Source organism: Amblyraja radiata, chromosome 28, assembly GCF_010909765.2.
Source record: "Amblyraja radiata isolate CabotCenter1 chromosome 28, sAmbRad1.1.pri, whole genome shotgun sequence".
NCBI classification, from domain to species: Eukaryota; Metazoa; Chordata; class Chondrichthyes; order Rajiformes; family Rajidae; genus Amblyraja; species Amblyraja radiata.
In genome coordinates this window covers 36,208,160-36,229,050 of record NC_045983.1, presented here as the reverse complement: position 1 = coordinate 36,229,050, position 20,891 = coordinate 36,208,160, and the positions used below count along the sequence as shown (strand labels likewise).

The 20,891-nt window shown below is 41.8% G+C and overlaps 1 protein-coding gene across 13 annotated transcripts in view; it reads left to right on the top strand.

Moving 5' to 3' along the window:
• The window catches only part of synrg (synergin gamma), a 134,231-nt gene that overhangs the window by 75,594 nt on the left and 37,746 nt on the right, over positions 1-20,891 (top strand). For all 13 annotated transcript variants that reach the window (XM_033046342.1, XM_033046343.1, XM_033046344.1 and 10 more), the window contains one exon: positions 4,628-5,596. In XM_033046342.1, the coding sequence (XP_032902233.1) occupies positions 4,628-5,596 (969 nt within the window). The remainder of the gene's footprint in view (positions 1-4,627; positions 5,597-20,891) is intronic.

Here is a 20,891-nt window from a genome sequence, read left to right as displayed (position 1 = left end):
TCACCCAACCTATCCAAGTCACCCTGCGGCCTCATAGCATCCTCCTCGCAGCTCACACTGCCACCCAGCTTTGTGTCATCCGCAAACTTGGAGATCTTACATTTAATTCCTTCATCTAAATCGTAAATCTATATTACTAAAAGTCTGATCTTGCCACTTCCTGTTATTCTGTATATTGATTTTAGAAAAAACGCTGCCACTTACGGCTGTGATTTTTGGCTATCTTACTCAGAGTCCCCCATCCGCTGCGCAGGACAAGAGGATTTTTCCCATCGATGAAAAACAAAAGAGTTATTAGTGTTTAAAAAATGTTGAGATTCTCTCTCCTGAAGGCCACGCCCCTTCCAGAGGGACTATAAAACCCAGAAGTGTGGAGGTGCCTCAGTTCTCTGCAAGATGGGGGAGCGAGAGGTCGCAATTCTCAGTTTGAGCTGTGAATAACACTGAACACATGTCTACTAAACTGAGTTGTTTTACTGACCTGTCAGTGCCCTTAATGTGGTTTGAAAATGTAGTTTGAAAATGCAAAAGTGTGTTTTGGTTTGAAAGTGCTAAAGCTATGTTGCGTTTGGTTTTGAAAGTGCTAAAGCAAGCTGTGTTGCCTTTGGTTTTGAAAGTGCTAAAGCAAGCTGCCTTGCCTTTGGTTTTGAAAATGCTAAAGCAAGCTGCCTTGCCTTTGGTTTTGAAAGTGCTAAAGCGAGTTGCCTTGCCTAATTAGAGCTGCCTTGCCTAATTAGAGCTGCCTTGCCTTCTATATCATTAAAAGTCTAATCTTGACCACTTCCTGTTTGCGCTTTATATTGAATTTAGAAAAAACGCTACCACGTAAGGCTGTGATTTTTGGCCATCTTACTCAGTCCCCCTCCGATCATCAGGTGCGGAGGATTTTTTCCACCGATGAAAAATAAAAGAGTTATTCGTGTTTAAAAAATGTTGAGATTCTCTCTCCTGTCAATCACACCATGAAGGCCACGCCCCTTCTGGTGGGAGGGGGGAGGGTCTATAAAACCCGGAAGTGTGGGTGTGGCTCAGTCTCTGCAAGATGGGGGAGGGAGAGGTCACGACTCGCTGTCTTTTGTGGCCTTGCAGCCTGCTTGAAATGGTATGAAACTGCGCTTGAATTTGGTGCCCTTGCACCCTGCTTGAAATGGAATTTCAAGGAATAACCGTGAGTCAACTGCGAGTCGTGAGTGGGCTGCCAGCACAACAGGCTTGAGTGACAGAGCCGCCAGCCCACGAATCCATTCAGCCCACAATGTCCATACTGGCTGGAAACCAATCCCTTCAGCGCACAACACCCATACTAGCGCTCCAGAACCCCCCCCCACTGGCCACCAATATTGGAATTGGTGGAGAGGTGGAATATTGCGTTGGGGGACCAGCCCTCCCGTGTGATGCTGGGACCCAACGGGTCCCACTTAGTCTAGTATATATTGTAAATAGCTGGGGTCCCAGCACTGAGCCTTGTGGCACCCCTCTAGTCACTGCAGTCTAGATACTTCACCAGTGCTTTAGTGAACAAAAGTTGAGAACTGTCACTGGTTTGATCTTTGGTTCATTTCAAATTAGGTGTTGGACAGGATGAGACGAGGGGACTGCAGGTGGCTGGTGCATGTCCTTTAGGGGGGACAAAGTCAGTTTTACTCTGGAGCGATCCATCCTGGAAATGTCTGTTAACAGAACATAACATAACACTCTCCCATACAGCTCGCAAGTGAAATCTGAGCTGTTTTAATTGGAGGGGGAAGCTAAAAATTAAATCCCTAAAGGAAATGTCCCTAGATTTAGTTATTTTCATAGTTATAATTTCATTGAAATATGGTACTAAGTGTGTGTTTTTTAGAAAAAGAACTGATGAAAAGCAGAGAGTTGTATTTTTATTCCACTTTTTAATGTTGTCTTCTATATAAAATGTTTTTAAAGAAATATCATCCTCACATTGACCTCTTTTGAACCCAATCATAAGTGTTAATCTGCATAAACAAAGTAATCCAAATTTCTACCCATATTTTACTCCATTTCCAACACCACAGCTGTAATTTCAAAGCATCATTTAACAGCTCCTTCTACATCTCACTCTGAAAATGCTCTTTTATTTGTGTAATAACCCCACGATGGCTTTGCACCTCTTGATTTTTACAACTTCCATCAATGTTTCTCATGTTCATAAGTGATAGAAGCAGAATTAGGCCATTCAGTCTACTGCGCCATTCAAACATAACTGATCTATCTCACTCTCTGAACTCCAATCGCCTGCCTTCCCCCCCCCCATAACCCCTGACACCCGTTCCAATCGAGAATCTATCTATCTCAGGCTTATAAAATATCCATTGACTTGATTCTTGCTTCTTGCTTCTTGCATCTCCCCTATTGTAATTACCATTGATGGTGGAGCCTTTGGCTGCCAGAACCTTAAACTCTGGAATTCTCTTCCTCAATCTCTCAACTTGACCATTCTTCCTTTTACGATTCAGTGGTGGGTTTTGTTTAATGCAAAACTCTTTGGAATGTTACCACCGAAAACGTTTATAAAATAGACATTAGGTGCAGGAGTAGGCCATTCGGTCCATCAAGCCAGCACCGCCATTCAAAGGGATCATGGCTGATCATCCACAATCAGTACCACGTTCCTGCCTGCTCCCCACATGAATGAATGAATGAATGAATGAATACGTTTATTGTCATTGCACAATACTGTGCAACGAAATTCCATTGCATCTCCTCCGGTTAAAAAATACAAACACGACAACCATTGACACATATGTACACTTATTAGTAAAAATAATAAATAAGTATTTAAAAATAATTTAAAAAGAATGTTACATTTCTTGGAATTACATTTTGCTTCCCCAGTGTTCTCTGTTGGAATTAAGTTCTTTTATCGCACGCACATGGGTAGAAACTATTTTTTAGTCTACCGGTGCGAGCCTTCAGAGACCTGAATCGCCTCCCAGAGGGTAGCAGAGTGAAAAGGTGGTTGGCAGGGTGGGATGTGTCCTGCTTGATGTTTGTGGCCCGGCGCAAGCATCGAGCCCTATATATATCATCCAAGGAGGGCAGTTGAGCGTTTGTAATGATCTGTGCAGTTTTTATAACTCTGCAGCGCCCTCCTCTCAGCCACAGTGCAGCTAGCAAACCACACCAGGATGCCATAGGAGAGGATACTTTCCACGGCGCATCGGTAGAAGGACAGCAGCAGCGGCTGTGAGACGTTTGCTCTCCGCAGAGACCTCAGGAAATACAGCCGCTGCTGTGACTTCTTCACGAGAGTGATGGTGTTCATTTGCCATTTGAGGTCCTGGGAGATGTTTATTCCCAGGAACTTAAAGCCAGTAACTTTCTCCACCATGTCTCCTTTGATGTATAAAGGAGCAGGTTCCTCTCTCCTCTTCCTCCTGAAGTCAACGACCAGTTCTTTTGTCTTTGATGGGTTGAGTACCAGGTTGTTTTTGGTACACCAGACAGTCAGTTTTTGGACTTCATCTCTGTAGGCAGACTTGTCGTTGTTGTTTATCAGTCCCACCACAGTCGTGTCGTCCGCAAACTTGATGATCCTGTTTGTACTGTGTGTTGGTGTACAGTCATAAGTGTATATTGTATACAAGATGGGACTCAGCACACAACCTTAACCTTGTGGCGCTCCTGTGCTGAGCGTCAGGACTGGGGAATAATTGGACCCCATCCTGACAGTCTGTGGGCGGTCTGTTAAGAAGTCCTTAATCCATCTGCATGTGTTTGCATTAACACCCAGAACAGACACTTTGTCCACCATTCTGCTGTGGATGATGGTATTAAATGCAGAACTAAAATCTACAAATAACATCCTCACATATGAGCCAGGGCGCTCCAGATGTGTCAGTGCAGAATCCCTTGACTCCACTATATTTAAGAGGTCTATCTAACTCTCTTGAAATCATCCAGAGAATTGGCCTCCACTGCCTTCTGAGGCAAAGAATTCCACAGATTCGCAACTCTCTGGGTGAAAAGGTTTTTCCTCATCTCCGTTCTAAGTCACACTATTGTTGCCATGTTGAGAAAAACGGGAGAAAAAGCGAAATTCATTTGAAAGGACCTAAAAAGTTAATTATTCTGAAATACAGTTGTGTGGATTTGTTAAGAATGTTTTAATTTCCTTCATAAGCATGGTGAAACAATCCTTGTAACATTTCCAGGTAATAAAATGAAAACTATAAACAAATAAAAAAAATACAGTCTTTTTCTTGAAAAGACCAACTTTTGCCAAACAACCAGTGTGCCTTCTTTTGTGCATGGCCTGAAGAGAATGTAGCTAAATGCCATTTGTACCATGGGAAATATCCAGAATCTAACCCATCGTAGCTGGGTTAAAACTCTGACTTTCTTTTTTCCAGATTTACAAAATGGCCCTAATTTGGGTCATTTGGGTATTTAAATTTGGTTCGGTGATCATCCCTCTTCCCTACAATGAGAAATTAAATGGTGGTATGTTCTATGTAGGATTTTACTTGGCACTGCATGCTTGGTATGGGTTGGTGCTTTGATCTTAGTTAACTTGGAAGAGCTTGTGCTTGTTTGCTGTGAAAAGTGAAACTTAGAATTACATTCTTCACTGCCAGTATTTTGTCACTGAAAAGTTTTATGTTTACAGGGGAGGGCTTTGCAGAATTCAAGTCACCAGGAAATGATGACGGATTCACTGACTTCAAAACAGCAGACAGCATTTCACCAGTAGATTCTTCAGAGCAAGCAAAGACATTCACAACGGCCTTTCCTTCCGTGCCCTTTCTTCCACAACCACCACCTGTAACACAACCTAAAGACACTTTCAGTCTCACGGACCTTTTTAACTCTGTCAGTTCATCTGGAGAGAACAAATCTGTATCATTTCCATCAGTTTCTGTGACCTCATCCATTACATCATCTGTGTGTGTCGCACCATCATTACCATCATCACATTCATCCGGTACTATTTCCTCATCTGGTAGCAGGACTGTTGGCGGAATTGATGACTTTGGAGACTTCAGTCTTTTTGGCATTGCATCCAGTACTACTGCAGGTGGGGAATGGGATCAGGATGAATTTGCAGATTTTATTGCTTTTGGCACTACTGGATCCTACGAACAGAAATCAAAGGATAAGTACGATGTTTTCAGGCAGGAGAAGAATGATGGCTTCACAACATCTTTTGATGCCTCACTTGGCATAGCAGAGCAGCCTCCAGCCTCAACTGTAGACAAATATGATGTCTTTAAACAATTACCTGAGGAAGGGTCTGTGATGGGCTTTGAGGAGCAAAAAGACAGTACCTCTCTTTCACAAGGGAAGAATGATGATGACTTTCCAATTACCAAGTTGCCCCTTGCATTTGGCACCTCCGATAAGGTTTTCATGGATAAACTTTCTGCTTTTAAGCAAGCAAAAGAGGACTCTGCTTCTGTGAAATCTTTGGACCTTCCTTCTATTGGTGGGAGCAGTATTGGTAAAGAGGACTCAGAAGATGCCTTATCTGCTCAGTTTGACATGAAGTCAGCTGAGGTTGGTGGTGATTTGAAGCATGTATTGTCAGACAGCTCGCTGGATTTGCCACCTGTCATTGGTCAGCCACCTCCGGTTACAGGTGAGGAAATGGTTAGATTGATCTGGTAAATACATCCAAATCAATTACTACTACAGTTCCCTTTCTATAATACCGCACCAGTAGATGACCTTGTACATGCGTAGCTGTCCATTCTGTATGATCATCAGTGGAGGGGATTCTTCCGTCCCACTGTTAACTATAGTGGAAAATTCCAGCCCAAGCCCTTGATTTAGAAATATCACCATGTAACTGTTTTGATGTACCTATTTTTACTCTATTGCCATCAATGTATTGTTGTGCCAATATCGTTATTGGATTATCTTTTCCATCTGGAGTGTAACAGTATTCAATCAGTAGGTGACTTTAATGGAATGGCACAAACGTTGCTCAATGCCTGTATTTTCAGGTCATCCATTCTAATCACAGAAAGAGCGGCAACTAGTTAAGTTGGATGGCAATTGTTACTCAGTTATTCTTCAACCTTTTAAACTGCCATTACAATTTTATGTTTCCATTTCATTTTCAGCACCATATTAAATAGCAATTGTTTGTACAAAAAGAACACGGTGCCTTAACATGGTGCCTAGTTTTAACTGAAATTTTCTTACAAGGTTACAAATGATTGCTTTAATAATTGTGAAAAGGCACCATTATCGAAGATAAGCAATGCTTTTATTTATGCAAAGCCATTTGAAGCTAGTTTCTAAAATCTGACTTTGGTATAGCATGTTAGACTTTATGTAAGATGTAAATGTATGGGCATACCCTGAGTTGGCCACACTAAGTATAGACCAGTGTTAAAATAATCATCTACTGTTTCTTCAACCAATAGTCAGGCAAAGGGGATGAAAGCATCAGTAACATATAAATAATCCTCTGAACAAAAATGAATCCTCAAAATAAATAGAAAGTAGTAATTGTTGATTTGGAGAGGGTTTCCGGGTCAACCGACTAATTTAATTGATGTCCAAAAGACAAGTAATTTAAAAAACAGAACATGGCATGTTTCTCATTCGTAGTCCAAATATTTGTTCTTCATTTCCTCGTGGATGTACAAAAAATTAAATATTGTCTATTTTCCACTCTATCCATACAACACCCTTACCTATCCACACAGGCATGGTCTCAGAGAACTGCAGAGTAGCCAAAGTTGTTCCGTTGTTTAAGAAAGGAAGTCAAGATAATCCAGGAATATCTCGGCCGGTGAGCCTCACGTCGTTGGTTGGGAAACTATTAGAGAAGATTCTTCGGAATAGGATTTACTTGTATTTGGAAGACAATGGGATGATTATGGGCAGTAGGCACGGCTTTATAAGCGGCGGGTATTATGAACGATGGGGTTTTTGATAATGGGCAGGTCATGTATTTTGAATGATTGAGTTTTTGAGGAGGTAACAAAGGTGATTGCTTAGAGTACGGCAGTGAATGTCGTCTACGTGGAATTTAGTAATGCATTTGATAAAGTACCTCATTGTAGGCTCATCCAGAAGATTAAGATGAACCTGGTCGTTTGGATTCAAGTGCCTCGGTATGATGGCTTATCTGTGTTGTCGGCAGAGGTGGAGTGTATAACCATCACGTTAAATCAGTTGTGGCAGCTTCATAATGCTTATTATTTTTGTTCTAAACTCTATTTTGTTAATGTTCATAATTTTTTTAATTTAATTAATCCATATAAGTGTTTGTTGCATGGAGTGGTTTTTATTTTATCCTAACACAATATTTGATTTTATCATATGAATCTTAACTCTCAGATAATTTGTTAATCAGAAGATTAAATCATAAGTTCATTGTGATGACCAAAGAAATTTAGAGCCAAGATAGGCTGGAGTAATTTTAAACTGGACGCTCTCAGTAATTCTCAATGAGTACAACTTTTTAACAAATTCTTAAAACAACTTAAAAATATGAAATGGAATGCATTTGTTATGAAAGTTAATCAAATAGCATTTGAAAATTGCAATTCTGATGAGAGAATTAAAAATAGCTCAGTTTCACACAGTATTTTGAACACAATGGAATAATGTCAATATTTTATATAGTACAGTTGTTTAAATTCCTGGCCTTTTGTTGAATGTAATGCATTGGCAATGCTTTTCTCAGGGTTATTGTCTGCTTATTAATAGCTCCATGTGCACTTGGCCACTTGAAACAAATGTGCTGATTTGTATGTTGAAGATCAGGTTTGATCATAAGGATCTTCCTTGTTCATTTTTTAAAATCCAGCTCGTGCATTTCCTTGCTTTACAAATGCTAGAAATATAGTGTAGGAAGGAACTGCAGATGCTGGTTTAAACCGAAGATAGACATTAAAAACTGGAGTAACAGCGGATCAGACAGCATCTCTGAAGAAAATGAATTAAAAGACGTTATTTTAGGAAGGAGATGAGGAGAAATGTATTTAGTCAGGGGGTGGTGAATCTGTGGAATTCTTTGCCTCCGAAGGCTGTGGAGGCCGTCAATAGATATGTTTAAGGCAGAGATGGATGGTTTCTTGATTAGTACAGGTGTCCAAGGTTATGGGGAGAAGGCAGGATCATATGTAAGGGCATCCATAAATTGGTCGTTTGTAACTGGAGATCACCTGCACATTCAATTTTTAGTTTTTTCCCCCAGTCTGAAAGGTTAACTTGCAATTACCACCTGACCTATATCTACCAAAAGATAGACTCAAAATGCTTGACCCGAAACGTGGCCTATTCATACCATCCTAAGGAATAGGAGTGGAATTAGACCATTAGGCCCATCAAGTCTACTCCACCATTTAATCATGGCTGATCTATCTGCACCGCCCACTCCCCTGACATCAGTCTGAGGAAGGGTCTCGGCCAGAAACGTCCCCCATTCGTTCTCTCAAGATATGCTGTCTGTCCCGCTGAGTTACTCCAGCATTTTGTGTCTACCTTCGGTCAAACTTGCCCACACTGGCCAACATCTCCCATCTACACTAGTCCCACCTGCCTGCGCTTGGTCCATGTCCCTCTAAATCTGCCCTATCCATGTTCCTGTCTAACTGTTTCTTAAATGTTGCGATAGTACCTGCCTTAACTACCTCCTCCAGCAGCACGTTCCATATACCCACCACCCTTTGCATGAAAAAGTTACTCCTCAGGTTCCTATTAAATCTATTTCCCCACACCTTAAACCTATGTCCTCTGCTTCTCAATTCCCCAATTCCCCTACTCAATTCCCCAGAGTCTACAATAGACTCTGTGCATCTACCCAATCTATTCCTCTCATGATTTTGTGCACCTCTGTAAGATCCTCCATCCTCCTGCGCTCCAAGGAATAGAGTCCAAGCCTGCTCAACCTCTCTCTCTCTCTCTAAAGCTCGAGTCCTGGCAACATTCTCTGAAATCTCTGCGCCCATTCCAGCTTGACAACATCTTACCTTTAACGTGGTCTAACACTGAACACAATAATCTAAATGAAGACTCACTAATATCTTATACAACTGCAATATGACATCCCAACGTCTACACTCAATGTTCTGATTGATGAAGTATTTTTGACTCTGAAACACTCCCAAGAGCCCTACCATTCATTGTGTAGATTCTGCCCATGTTAGTACTCCTAAAATGCAACCTCACATTTCTGTTAAATTCCGTCAACCATCCTCAGCATATCTGCTCAATCGATCAAGAAAGATCCTGCTGCAATTTTTGACAACCATCTTCACTGTGCAATGCCATCTACTTTTGTATCATCTACAAACTTGTTAATCTTGCCGTGTATATTCTCATCTAAATCATTGATATGGATGACATTTTGTTGCCAGAATTTGTTTTTGCTTCAGTATTCCGTGTCATCAATTCTTCGTGATTCAGCATGGACATAAGCCCCATGTCCGTTGAGACCCTACCAAACATCAAGAACCATTTACACTAATCCTATGCTATTCCCCCTTTATTCTCCCCACATTCCCATTAATCCATCTAAGGTGACACACTGACTGACGGTATGATCCTGCTGACTCACAGTTCAATCATGACCTCTGATGTTGGTTGTGTGGAGTTTGCACGCTCTCTCTCATCGCATGGATTACCTTTTAGATTTCTGGTTTCCTTCCACATTTAAAAAATGCAGATTTGTAGCTTAATTGTAGCCATTTACAGCTGCTCATTTTATCTATCCTGCTATTTGAGTGATTTTGTACAATTTGATTGGCAGCATGATTTATATATAGAATATTCTTTAGTATTTGAGAAATATTGATGCTTGTGTAATTGGTAGAATCAGGGGAAGATGTGGTAGGGGTGGACTTGATGTGAAAGATTGCTAATGAAAGTTGTTACCAAGGTGTCCAAAGAGCAAAGATTGAGTAAGTTGCCCGATTCCAACAGGGTTAAAAAAAACATGACAGGTGATCTCTTGAGAATATACGATTCTGAGAGTGATTGAGAGGTCAGATGCTGAGAGTTGTTTACTTTCACTGAAATTTCTAGGACTAAGAAGCAGAATCTCAGGATATTTGAAGGGAAATTAGTTTCACATCAATGTGGTTTAGGACGATGGCCCATCACAGCCTCTCGAGACTGATTAGAAATGGGTTAAGCATGCAGATCATATACATAAATGGCAGAATGGAAAATTATGATGAAAACTGGAAGGGGTTTGGGTATTAAAGAATAAAATGTTGCTCTTGCTCAGATTGATAGGAGGTGATAGTGTGACTATTGCAGTAAAGGAGAGTTCTTTATGGAAGATGTGAAGAATAGGCAAAGGCAAACCTATTGTCCATTGTGCCATTAAATTCTTAATAGGTATCTCAGTATACAGAAGTGCCAAATGTGAGGTATCCATTTCAGCAAAGCATTGAGATACTGAACTAAAGTATTGTTACACAGTGTTCATTTCACTTAAAACCATTTTGTATTAAAAGGCTGTTATTTAACCTCCTTTGTTCTCCTAGTTTGTTAATGTTTGAACATTTGGATTTAGATTCCTACCCTGTGCATCAAAAACACGTTGAATCACTAGAGTCTTTCAAGAATCAGTAGAGTCAGGAGTAGTTCCAAAGGATTGGAAAATTGTAAATGCTACTCCTCTGTTGAAGACGGGAGCGAAGCAGAAGCAGGGAAACTATAGATTAGTCTGTAGGTTAGCCGGTTAGCCTGACTTCAGTGATTGGTAAAATTTTAAGAGTATTACAAAGAATGAGGTTTCCGAGCACATGATGGAATAGGGCAAAGTCAAAATGGTTTTGTAAAGGGGAGATCTTGCCTGACGAATCTGTTGGAATTCTGAGATGAAGTAAATAGCAGGATAGGTGAAAGCAGAGTCAGTGGTTGTTCACCTGGATTTTCAGAAGGCCTTTGATAAGGTGCCGCATGTCAGTCTGCTAAAGAAGATGGTATCAGAGGGAAGATGCTAGCATGGATAGAAGGTTGGCTGCAATGCAGAAGGCAAAGAGTGGGAATAAAGGTTGGCTACCAGTGACTAGTGGTGTTCTGCAGGGGTCGGTGCTGGGGCCGCTACTCTTCACATTGTAAATTAATGATTTGAATGAGTGAATTGAAGGCTTTGCGGCCAAATTTGCAGATTATATAAAGATAGGTTGCGGGGCAGGCAGTGTAGAGAATGCAGGGACTGTGCAGGTGGACAGGTTGGGAGAATGGGCAAAAAAAGTGGCAGATGAAATACAGCTAATCTACAATCTAATGTCACAAATATGCAAACAGGTGATGCAGTGGAGGCACAAGGAACTGCAGATAATGGTTTACAAAAAGGGACGTGCTGGAGGATCTCAGTTGATCAAGCAACACCTCTGGAGGACATGGGAGGTGATGTTTCTTCAGACTAACTAGTCGTGGGGGAGAAAACGGGAAGAGATTTGGGGATGAGACTAAGCTTGGCAAGGGATAGGTGGATACAGGTGTGTGGGGAAGGAGTTTAATGGTAGATAATTGGACAAAGGCCAGAGATGAAAAGACAAAATGTGCGAGATGTGGAAACAAGTAGAGAAGATTTGTGAACTGTGAAACCAGAGGATGGAATATAGGTGAAAGGGCATGGGGTGGGGGAAGGGTAAAAGGGGAGACAGAGAGATAATTGCGTATCCAGTATGCCCTCTCTCCCCGTCTTGCCCTTCCCCTGCTCCCACCTTCCCCCCTCTTCCTTCCCCCCTTCCCACCTCCCCCCACTCTCCTTCCCCCTTCCCCCCAGCTGACGCGGCTGATGGGTTCCCATTGTGATGCCACTGATCCCCCCCTTTCCCTCCCACTCTCTCCCTTGCCCCCCCCCGCCCTTGCCCCCCTTCGCCCTTGCCCCCCCCCCCTCGCCCTTGCCCTCCCCCCTCGCCCTTGCCCTCCCCCCCTCGCCCTTGCCCTCCCCCCCTCGCCCTTGCCCTCCCCCCCTCGCCCTTGCCCTCCCCCCCTCGCCCTTGCCCTCGCCCTTGCCCTCCCCCCCTCGCCCTTGCCCTCCCACTCGCCCTTGCCCCCCCCTCGCCCATCCTCCCCCCCCTTGCCCTTGCCCCCATCTCGCCCTTGCCCCTTCTCGCCCTTGCCCCTTCTCGCCCTTGCCCCCCCCTCGCCCTTGCCCCCCCCTCGCCCTTGCCCCCCCCCTGGCCCTTGCCCCCCTGGCCCTTGCCCCACCTCGCCCGTACCCCCCCCTCGCCCTTGCCCCCCCCCTCGCCCGTCCTCTCCCCTCCTTCCCCCGCTCCTTCCCGTTGACTTGACGATTGGACCAGTTTGCATCGTGTGTGTGTGTGTGTGTGTGTGTGTGTCTGTGTGTGTGTGTGTGTGTGTGTGTCTGTGTGTGTGTTTTTGTGTGTGTTTGTGTGTGTCTGCGTGTGTGTGTGTCTGTGTGTGTGTGTCTCTGTGTGTGTGTGTGTCTGTGTGTGTGTGTCTCTGTGTGTGTGTGTGTCTGTCTCTGTGTGTGTGTGTGTGTGTGTGTGTGTGTGTGTGTGTCTGTCTCTGTGTATGTGTGTGTTTGTGTGTGTCTCTGTGTCTCTGTGCAAACTGCCCAGCCACCCTGAAACACAACTCTCCCTCCCTCTGGCCGCTCTGACTCAGCTGCCGCTCGGCCCGTCCCTGCCTGCCTGCTCACTGCTGCCGCTCGGACCGTCCCTGCCTGCCTGCCCACTGCTGCCGCTGGGCCGGGAGAGGGGGGAGGGTGATGTAGTCTGTGTTCATCACGTTGGGCACCACGAGTTTCAACGAGCTGGTGGAGAAGATCTCCTCCGAGAGGGTGAGTTAACGCAGCGCCAGCGGCGGAAGAGACAGACGGTCGCAGCCAGGGGGACGGGTAGACGGGACCACTGTTGCCGCAGAGGGCGGGCGGGTGAGAGGGGTGAGTGAGGGAGAGAGAGATGGGACCAGTGCCTCTACTGAATCCCCACCCCGGGGGGGAGATGGTAGACAAGTTACTGTGAGGAGGGGAGAAAGGAGCTTGTGAGTGAGACGGAGAGGGCGCAGTACAGGAAGGGGCGTCGACGCACCGGTTGAGTGACAGGAGCGGAGACCAATCTGCGCATGTGCGGTTTTTAAACCTTAATATCTTTTGTACCACTGATCGGAACAAAACGTGTTGCACTTGCAGCACAGGAGAATGGTGAGCAAGGTGGCGAAAAAACGTAGCGCTATCGGTTTTGCCATTTTTGCGCAAATATAAAAACAACGCAAACCGGAAGAGCACAAGATCAGAGTTTTAGTTATGGATAGACAGATAGACTTATGAATCCAATCTAGTACAGAGTTGTAGCAGAAACAATGGTAATGTCTTGCTGTTATGTCACAGAATTCACTGGGTTGCCTTCAGTGGCTTTTGATTTTAACATGGATCATTGACATAAATGTCATATGCAATTTACTGGCTAACCCACAGGTTGTAGGATATCATTATTTTCTGTGTTTTAATGTGCAATGGATGGAGGGTAAGAGAGGAAACAAGAGTGTAAACTTTAATCCAAACTTTGTTTTTACTGTTTGAAAAATGATTAATGGAGAAGTCAGTATTGTGTCTGATCTTGGTATCTAAATCTTTAATCATTAATCAATCTTTATCAGTTGATAAAGAATAAGGTGTCAGAGGAAATTAAAAATAAAACAGTGGATGGAAAACAGAATTCTTTAGACCTGCAGATTAAAAGTGGTATTATTTACCCTGAACCAAATTTAACTGATGTGCCTCCACATGACTTGCATATTTCCAGGCCCTCAGTGGTATCATCTGGCAGGTTTAAAGCTTGTATAATTCTGTGTAAGAAGGAACTGCAGAGGCTGGTTAAAACCAAAGATAGACACAAAAAGCTGGAGTAACTCCACGGGACAGGCAGCATCTCTGGAGAGAAGGAATGGGTGACGTTTCGAGTCGAGACCCTTCTTAAGACCCGAAACGTTGCCTATTTCCTTCGTTCCATAGATGCTGCCTCACCCGCTGAGTTTCTCCAGCATTTTTGTCTACCTTCGATTTTACAGCATCTGCAGTTCCTTAATGATCATTGTTATTATGAATCATTGGCATTATGACAGTACAATGCACTTAAATTATCTGGTAAGTATATTTGTTAGATCAAAATTCTAGTATGATTTTATTATTAATACTGCACAATTCAAATTACTGAATAATTCAAAGATGGTGGAATTATCAGGAGTTGACTTTGTTGCATTTTTGTTGAAGTAATATTTATTTGTTTCTTAAAATTACTGTTCTGATCTTGATACAGAAGAGTATCTGCATTGTGAATTTCTCAGTGTTACCTGACATTGTCGGTCGCATCCAATTAATCTTACCAAATCCGAAACATTGTTTTATTAAACAATCAGACAAGATCATTCCAGTAATCTAAAGGTTTGATTAGGATTAAGGTGAGATAAGTTCCATTTACAGATATGGTCAGAAATTGAATTGAACGTTTTTCTTTAAGCTTGTTTCAGAGTAAAGGTGTTTTGGAGTTTATAGAAGAATTCCTAGATGTGGGGCACCATCCTGTCACACACTCCAAATGCAGACAAAATGAGATGGAGGAAATCCCACAAATAGAAAATATCATCATTGAATTGACGCTGTTAATTATTTATATATTTTAAAATATTTTAAACGGCTAGACTAATGATAAATTGATCTATTATTTCAACCCTTCTGGTCATTAAATTACAGCCCAAATTCACAGACCGAACGTCAGTGGAAGTAAATTGTGCTTTGCAAGCTACGATAGTTGCAACTTCTTGAACAGAACTATAAGAAATCCTATATCATATATATTAAAATAAATATGCATCGTGATTTCTTGATTCCAGTAACATTTAAAAAAACCAGCTAAATGACCACCTTGTTACATAGAAAGTGTCAAACGAAGGGACAAAGTGCTGGAGTAACTCAGCGGGTAGGGCAGCATCTCTGGAGAACATGGATGGGTGACGTTTCACAGAGTGCTGGAGTAACTCAGCGGGTCAGGCAGCATTTGTGGAGAACATGGATAGGTGACGTTTCACAGAGTGCTGGAGTAACTCAACGGGTCAGGCAGCATCCCTGGAGAACATGGATAGGTGACGTTTCACAGAGTGCTGGAGTAACTCAGCGGGTCAGGCAGCATCTCTAGAGAACATGGATAGGTGACGTTTTGGGTTGGGACCCTTCTTCGGTATGATTGTGGGATGTGGGGGTGGAGAAAGCTGGCAAAGAGGAAAGGCAGGACAAAGCGTGGCAAGTAATAGGTGGATAGGCGAGCAGGGGGTTTGATGGGCAGGTACGTGGAGAAAGGCCAGAGATGAAAAAAACAAAACATGTGGTACACAAGGATTGAAAATTTGTGAATTGTGAAGCTGGCGGAAGGAATGTCGGGGGAGGGGAGAAATCGGTGTGATTCCAGGTGGGTCACAGGAGAGGGGGTGAGGAGAAGATGTAGGAGGGGAACGGGGGGGGTTGTTACATTGGAAGAATTGGAGAAATCACTTCTCAGGTTGTAAGCTACTCAAGAGAAATATGAGGTGCTGTTCCTCCAGTTTATGTGTGGCTTCACTCTGGGAATGGAGGAGGCCCAGGATATTAAGATCAGTATGGGAACGGGAAGGGGAGTTAAAATGGTTAGCAACCGGGAGATCCAGTAGGCCTTGGCATATCGAATGCAAGTGTTCAGCGAAATGGTCGCCAAGTCTTTGCTTGATCTCTCTGATGTGGAGGAGCCCACATCAGGAACACCGGATGCAGTAGATGAGGTTAGAAGAGGTGCGCATAAACCTCTATCGCACCTGGAAGGACTGCTGCGGTCGCTCGATGGAGGTGAGGGTTAGGGGTCTGAATTAGGAAACAATGGCTGTTGATCATTGCCAAGCTGAGGCTGCATAGAAACAAATTATTTTCTCAGACTGTTATATCCCAGATGGAAGAGAGATGGGTGACGATTTAAACTGGATCTGAATATAATTGTATTTCTATTCTTCCTCAGACACTTGAGAATTGTGAATCTGCTAGAAAGTGAGGGGTTTGTCACAAGCTTGAAATGGAAGATGTGAATTATTTATAAGCACTGTGTCATTTGATCCAGGCATAGTAGTTTTGTGAAAATGCTGCTTTTTAAAGCATAACATTGTAAGAATGATATAACAACAATTTCATTGTTCTATCTGGGACATATGACAATAAAAGACTCTTGACAATTGGTAACTGTAGTCGAGGGACCTGGTGTTGCTTTATGCAGGCTTGAATAATTCAACATGTTTATTGACATTATGTAAAGCAATTATGAGCCGTAAGAATCAAAACATTCCGTAATGAAGGGAACCGTTTAGAGTCCAATATTTTACTTGAGTAAGGATAATGAAAAGGCACATGCAGTACCCTATATTAGAAAAGCATCTTTATTTCCATCTGTTATGAAAATATTGTGAAACGGTTATACTCTGCCCCTCACTCATACTGTGTGTAAACATTAGATTAAATTCACATTGACATTAGCGTAAAGGTGAATTGCACTATTGCTTTTTTGATAATGTCTGACCTTTAGTGATCAAGCGAGCTTAAAAACCAAAATGATTGATTGAATTTAAAGAGCACCAATTGACTTTTATTTGCGTTTGCCCCTTTTGTTAAAAGTTATGCCTCACATTGACTAAATGTAAATAGCTTTTAAACTTTAAAGAGGCCCTTTACATTTAAAGAAAGTCAAAATAATTTTTCTAGCAGATCAGATGGATGCCAGATGAACAGAATTTTAAAATATTTTTTTATAAAAAGCAACGTGCAGGAGTAAAAGTGAGTGGGGAGTTAGGTATTTACAAAAAACAAAGACACCTTGTGTACAAAATATTCTCAAAATAGGTGAGACATTGGCAAAGGATTGTCACTATGTAGCTACAGAATTAACTTTGTTTCGTATGTGTGGGGGATCAAAACCAAAGTCTAATTCTCGACATTAGAAATAATTTCTATAGTCTTGGTAGAGCAAGAGGCTTGCGTTCATTGCTGGATTCCTTTGGTATCTCCATATTTATGAGGCAATGAATGGTTTGGATTTGCAGCACATAGTATTCGAATCTCACACAAACATTTAGGAAATGTCTTAAACGACTGAGTTTTTGCCTACTCTGGCTGTCTTGTGCAATTGTGAACACATTGTTGGTGAAATTAACATCAATTACATGTAGGATGTTTGAGCAATCTTGAACTACGTTCCCCATAGGTATCACAAGATTGCACTATTACCAGCCTTATGTTTTACATTGGCATTTATTTAAAGTCAATAGTGGTGCAGTGGTAGAGTTGCTGCCTCACAGCGTCAGAGACTCGTGTTCAATCCTAACTATGGGTGTTGTCTGTACGGAGTTTGAACATTCTCCCTGTGATCGTGTGGGTTTTCTCTGGGCACTCTTGTTAACTCCTACAATCCAAAGACGTACAGATTTGTTGGTTAATTGGCTTCTGTAAATTGTTCCTAGTGTGTAGGATGGAACTAGCGTACAGGGTGATCGTTGGTCAGCACGGATTCGGTTGGCTGAAGGGCCTATTTCCATGCTGTATCACTATAGGAGCAAAGGTTTTATGCATGTTAATATCAAAGTAATATCGGGAGACTATCATAATACAATCCTGAGACAATCTTATATTGAATTCTGAATTGTAATTTGGTTTAATTCTTATTAAAGATCTGTTTTATCAATGGAAATACATTTCTACTGCTCACTAATGTGCACAATATTCTGAACCCTTCTATTCTGAATTTCTGAATAATTATCACATCTCTGCTGAAAATAAGGTTGGAATCATTTTAATCTTTTTTTATTCATGTCTAACCTTTCTGTATCTAACCAAACAAAACCATGTGACTTTCTTTGTTTCACATCAGCTCCATTGACATTTTAATCCTGTACAGTTGAGTCCAAATAAAGGCATTTCCACTTTGAATCCCAATTTACTCTGTCCATGGAATTTCTGATCTAAATACAGTCTACAGATATGTGCAAGTATCCCTGAATTGGTCATGTCTTTATCAGGATTCAACTGCATTCCAATACATTCATCTTACTGCTTTTTTGTAATGAAATTAAATCTCTTGTATAAAAATGCTTAATGCTTTAAAATACCTTTTACCTGAATCTGCTTTCTTCAGCTTTTATTTCTGTAATTTGCTCTGTTTGCAGAAGTATTGCATGTGAAGTCTAATCTGTATTTCAAATAACTGTTACACTCTGTAATGTATGACTACATATAGTATTTTCTGACATTTTTCTGAAGTGGCATCTTGCTAATAAACACTGATTTTTGAATATTTGGCGGTGTAATGTCATGTTGACTTGCCCGTACCTAGAGCAAGTGATTGGTGTCCTGTTTATCAAACTAATGCAAGTGTACAAAAAGATATAACCAACAAGACATCAATGCACTGATCGTAACATGTTAAAATCCATTTAAATCTCAATGCATTTTTGACTACTAAAGGCTGTATGATGTAACTTCTCACAAATAATGCGCCTTCTCCTGTGCCTGTAGTAGAAAGTGATCTCCAGTTCTATTATACCTGTTTTTATTCTCCTGTGGTTGTTGGTCAGGCAGGATAATGATTCTGGGACATTAAGGGACATCTTGAACCATAATGATGCTCACTGGCAAAGCCTGAAAGAAGAATCTACTATCACTGCAGTTGTCTTCCATTCTTTTAACTTTATTTTGTTTTTACTATGTTGTGTGCACTTAGTCAATATCACCTTTCTATCCTCGTGTCTGTCTTTAAACATTATTTGTTATGTTTTTGTGTTATATTAAAAAGCCTATCTAGTCTCTCATGTCTTTAGGTTTCACCTCCTGTGACGGCACATGAAACTTTACTAATTTCCTCGTTCTCGAACTTTCTTTTCTTGCTATTTGTCAGCGCCATATTTTGTTTCTCTTATAACTATTGTACAACAGTTAATACAGACCCATGTGCAATATCAATGCTGTGTAAAGTTTTGAAGGCACGTGTAAGGAAGATAAGGGGGGTACTGAGTCTGGGTGCATAGATACATAGACAGTAGGTGCAGGAGGAGGCTATTTGGCCCTTCAAGTCAGCACTGCCATTCAATGTGATCATCTTCAAGGTGCTGTGTGAGAGCACTTGGGCCTTGTTTAGGTGGAGATAACTGGAGACAATTAGATAAAGGGAGGAGCGGAGTAGTCTGGAAACGTTCTGACATTACAGTAGATCTGATCAATTCCGAGGCACGAGGGCCACAATGTTTGATGAGAACCTGAATGAATGTCACAACGGCTCAGTTGGAAGTAAACGTAAAGTTCTTTAGAGCAGATCGGAATTGTTAGATTTGAAAGCTAGCATTAGATAACACAAAGTCAAGACCTGGCGCCACAAATTGTGTTGGAGAACCAGGGAAAGGCGGAAGATTTTGGCAATTATCTGTAGAGAGCAGAGCTTGTATGAAGAATATGGAGCAAGGAATTACAATGGGGACTTGACCTGGAACACGAAGAGCAGTAAAGCCATATAACTACTGCAATACCCACTTCAGTATTGGAGTATTGTGCTGGGCCACAATAGGAAGCAGGTGAGCCAGCCCTGGAGCCTTTGGGTATATTTAGAAGGGACTGAACTCCAGCAGTATTTAAAGACCCTGGGATTTCATGAAAATTGTAACCTCATGACAGTTAAAAACTTTTCCAGCCATCTGGTTGTCCCACAGTGTCTCAGGATAGCGTTAAATGCATTAACAATTTCACAAGAAAATTGCTTTCACTCATTTGACATCACAAATGCATGACATAGACTCCAGGTCAGATGGCATCGATGGAGAGAGAAACAGAATTAACAATTCAGATTGATTAAATGTTATGTCATATTAAATCTTATTCTGAACAAATGCTGCCTGACATGTTAAGAATTTTTGTTTTATTACTAATGCTGGTCGAGAATATCAATCAAATGTTTGTTGTCAACATATATTCTGTGGTAATTATCAATGGAAGTATGTTGGGAACATACATGACATTTCCATGTGTTTGCTAAACATGGAATGGCTAAAGGTTGCTGTTGGAAGGACTATGACTGTTGGTCAGATGTTAATATGATGGGCTTTCAACTTTCTCCTGAAACTAATTTATGCAGAAAATTGCGATTAATATCATGACTTGTAAGTTGTTAGTGTACTGGGGCTACTTTTTCTTGGTATTGGTTTATTACACATTTTTCGAGATACTGTGAAAAGCTTTGTTATGTGTGCTATCCAGTCCAATCATACTATTGAGTCGAGGTAGAGTTATGTAACAGTTGTGCAAGACATAGGTGAGGCCACATTTGGAATATTGTGTTCAGTTTTGGTCACCCTGCTATAGGAAAGATGTTGTTAAGCTGGAAAGAGTACTGAGTACAGAGTAAGTTTACGAGGATGTTGCCAGGACTTGAGGGCCTGCGCTATGAAGAGAGGTTGATCAGGCTAGGACTTTATTCCTTGGCGCGCAGGAGGATAAGGGGTGGTCTTATAGAGGTTTTATCAGATCATGAGGGGAATAGATGCATAGTCTTTTACCCAGAATCGAGGAATCAAGAACAAGGAGACGTAGAGGGATATGAGCCAAATGCGTGCAAGTGGGACTAATGTAGATGGGGGCATGTTGAGCCGAAGGGCATGTTTCCATGCTGCATGAGTCTATGAGTACAATCAAACTTTACACAAGTATAACAGGTAGTTCCAAGAGAAAGAAAATTGTTACAGCTATAGAAAGTGCAGATGATAAAAAAAAGTGCAAGTGTTACAAACGTGGTAGGTTGGGAAATCTATAGATTATGAGAGGTCCATTCAGCTGTCTAATAACAGGAAGAAACTGCTCTTGAATCTGGTGGTGCGAGCTTTCAAGCTTTTGTATCTTCTGCCTGACGGAAGAGGAAATGGCTGGGGTGCAGGAGTCC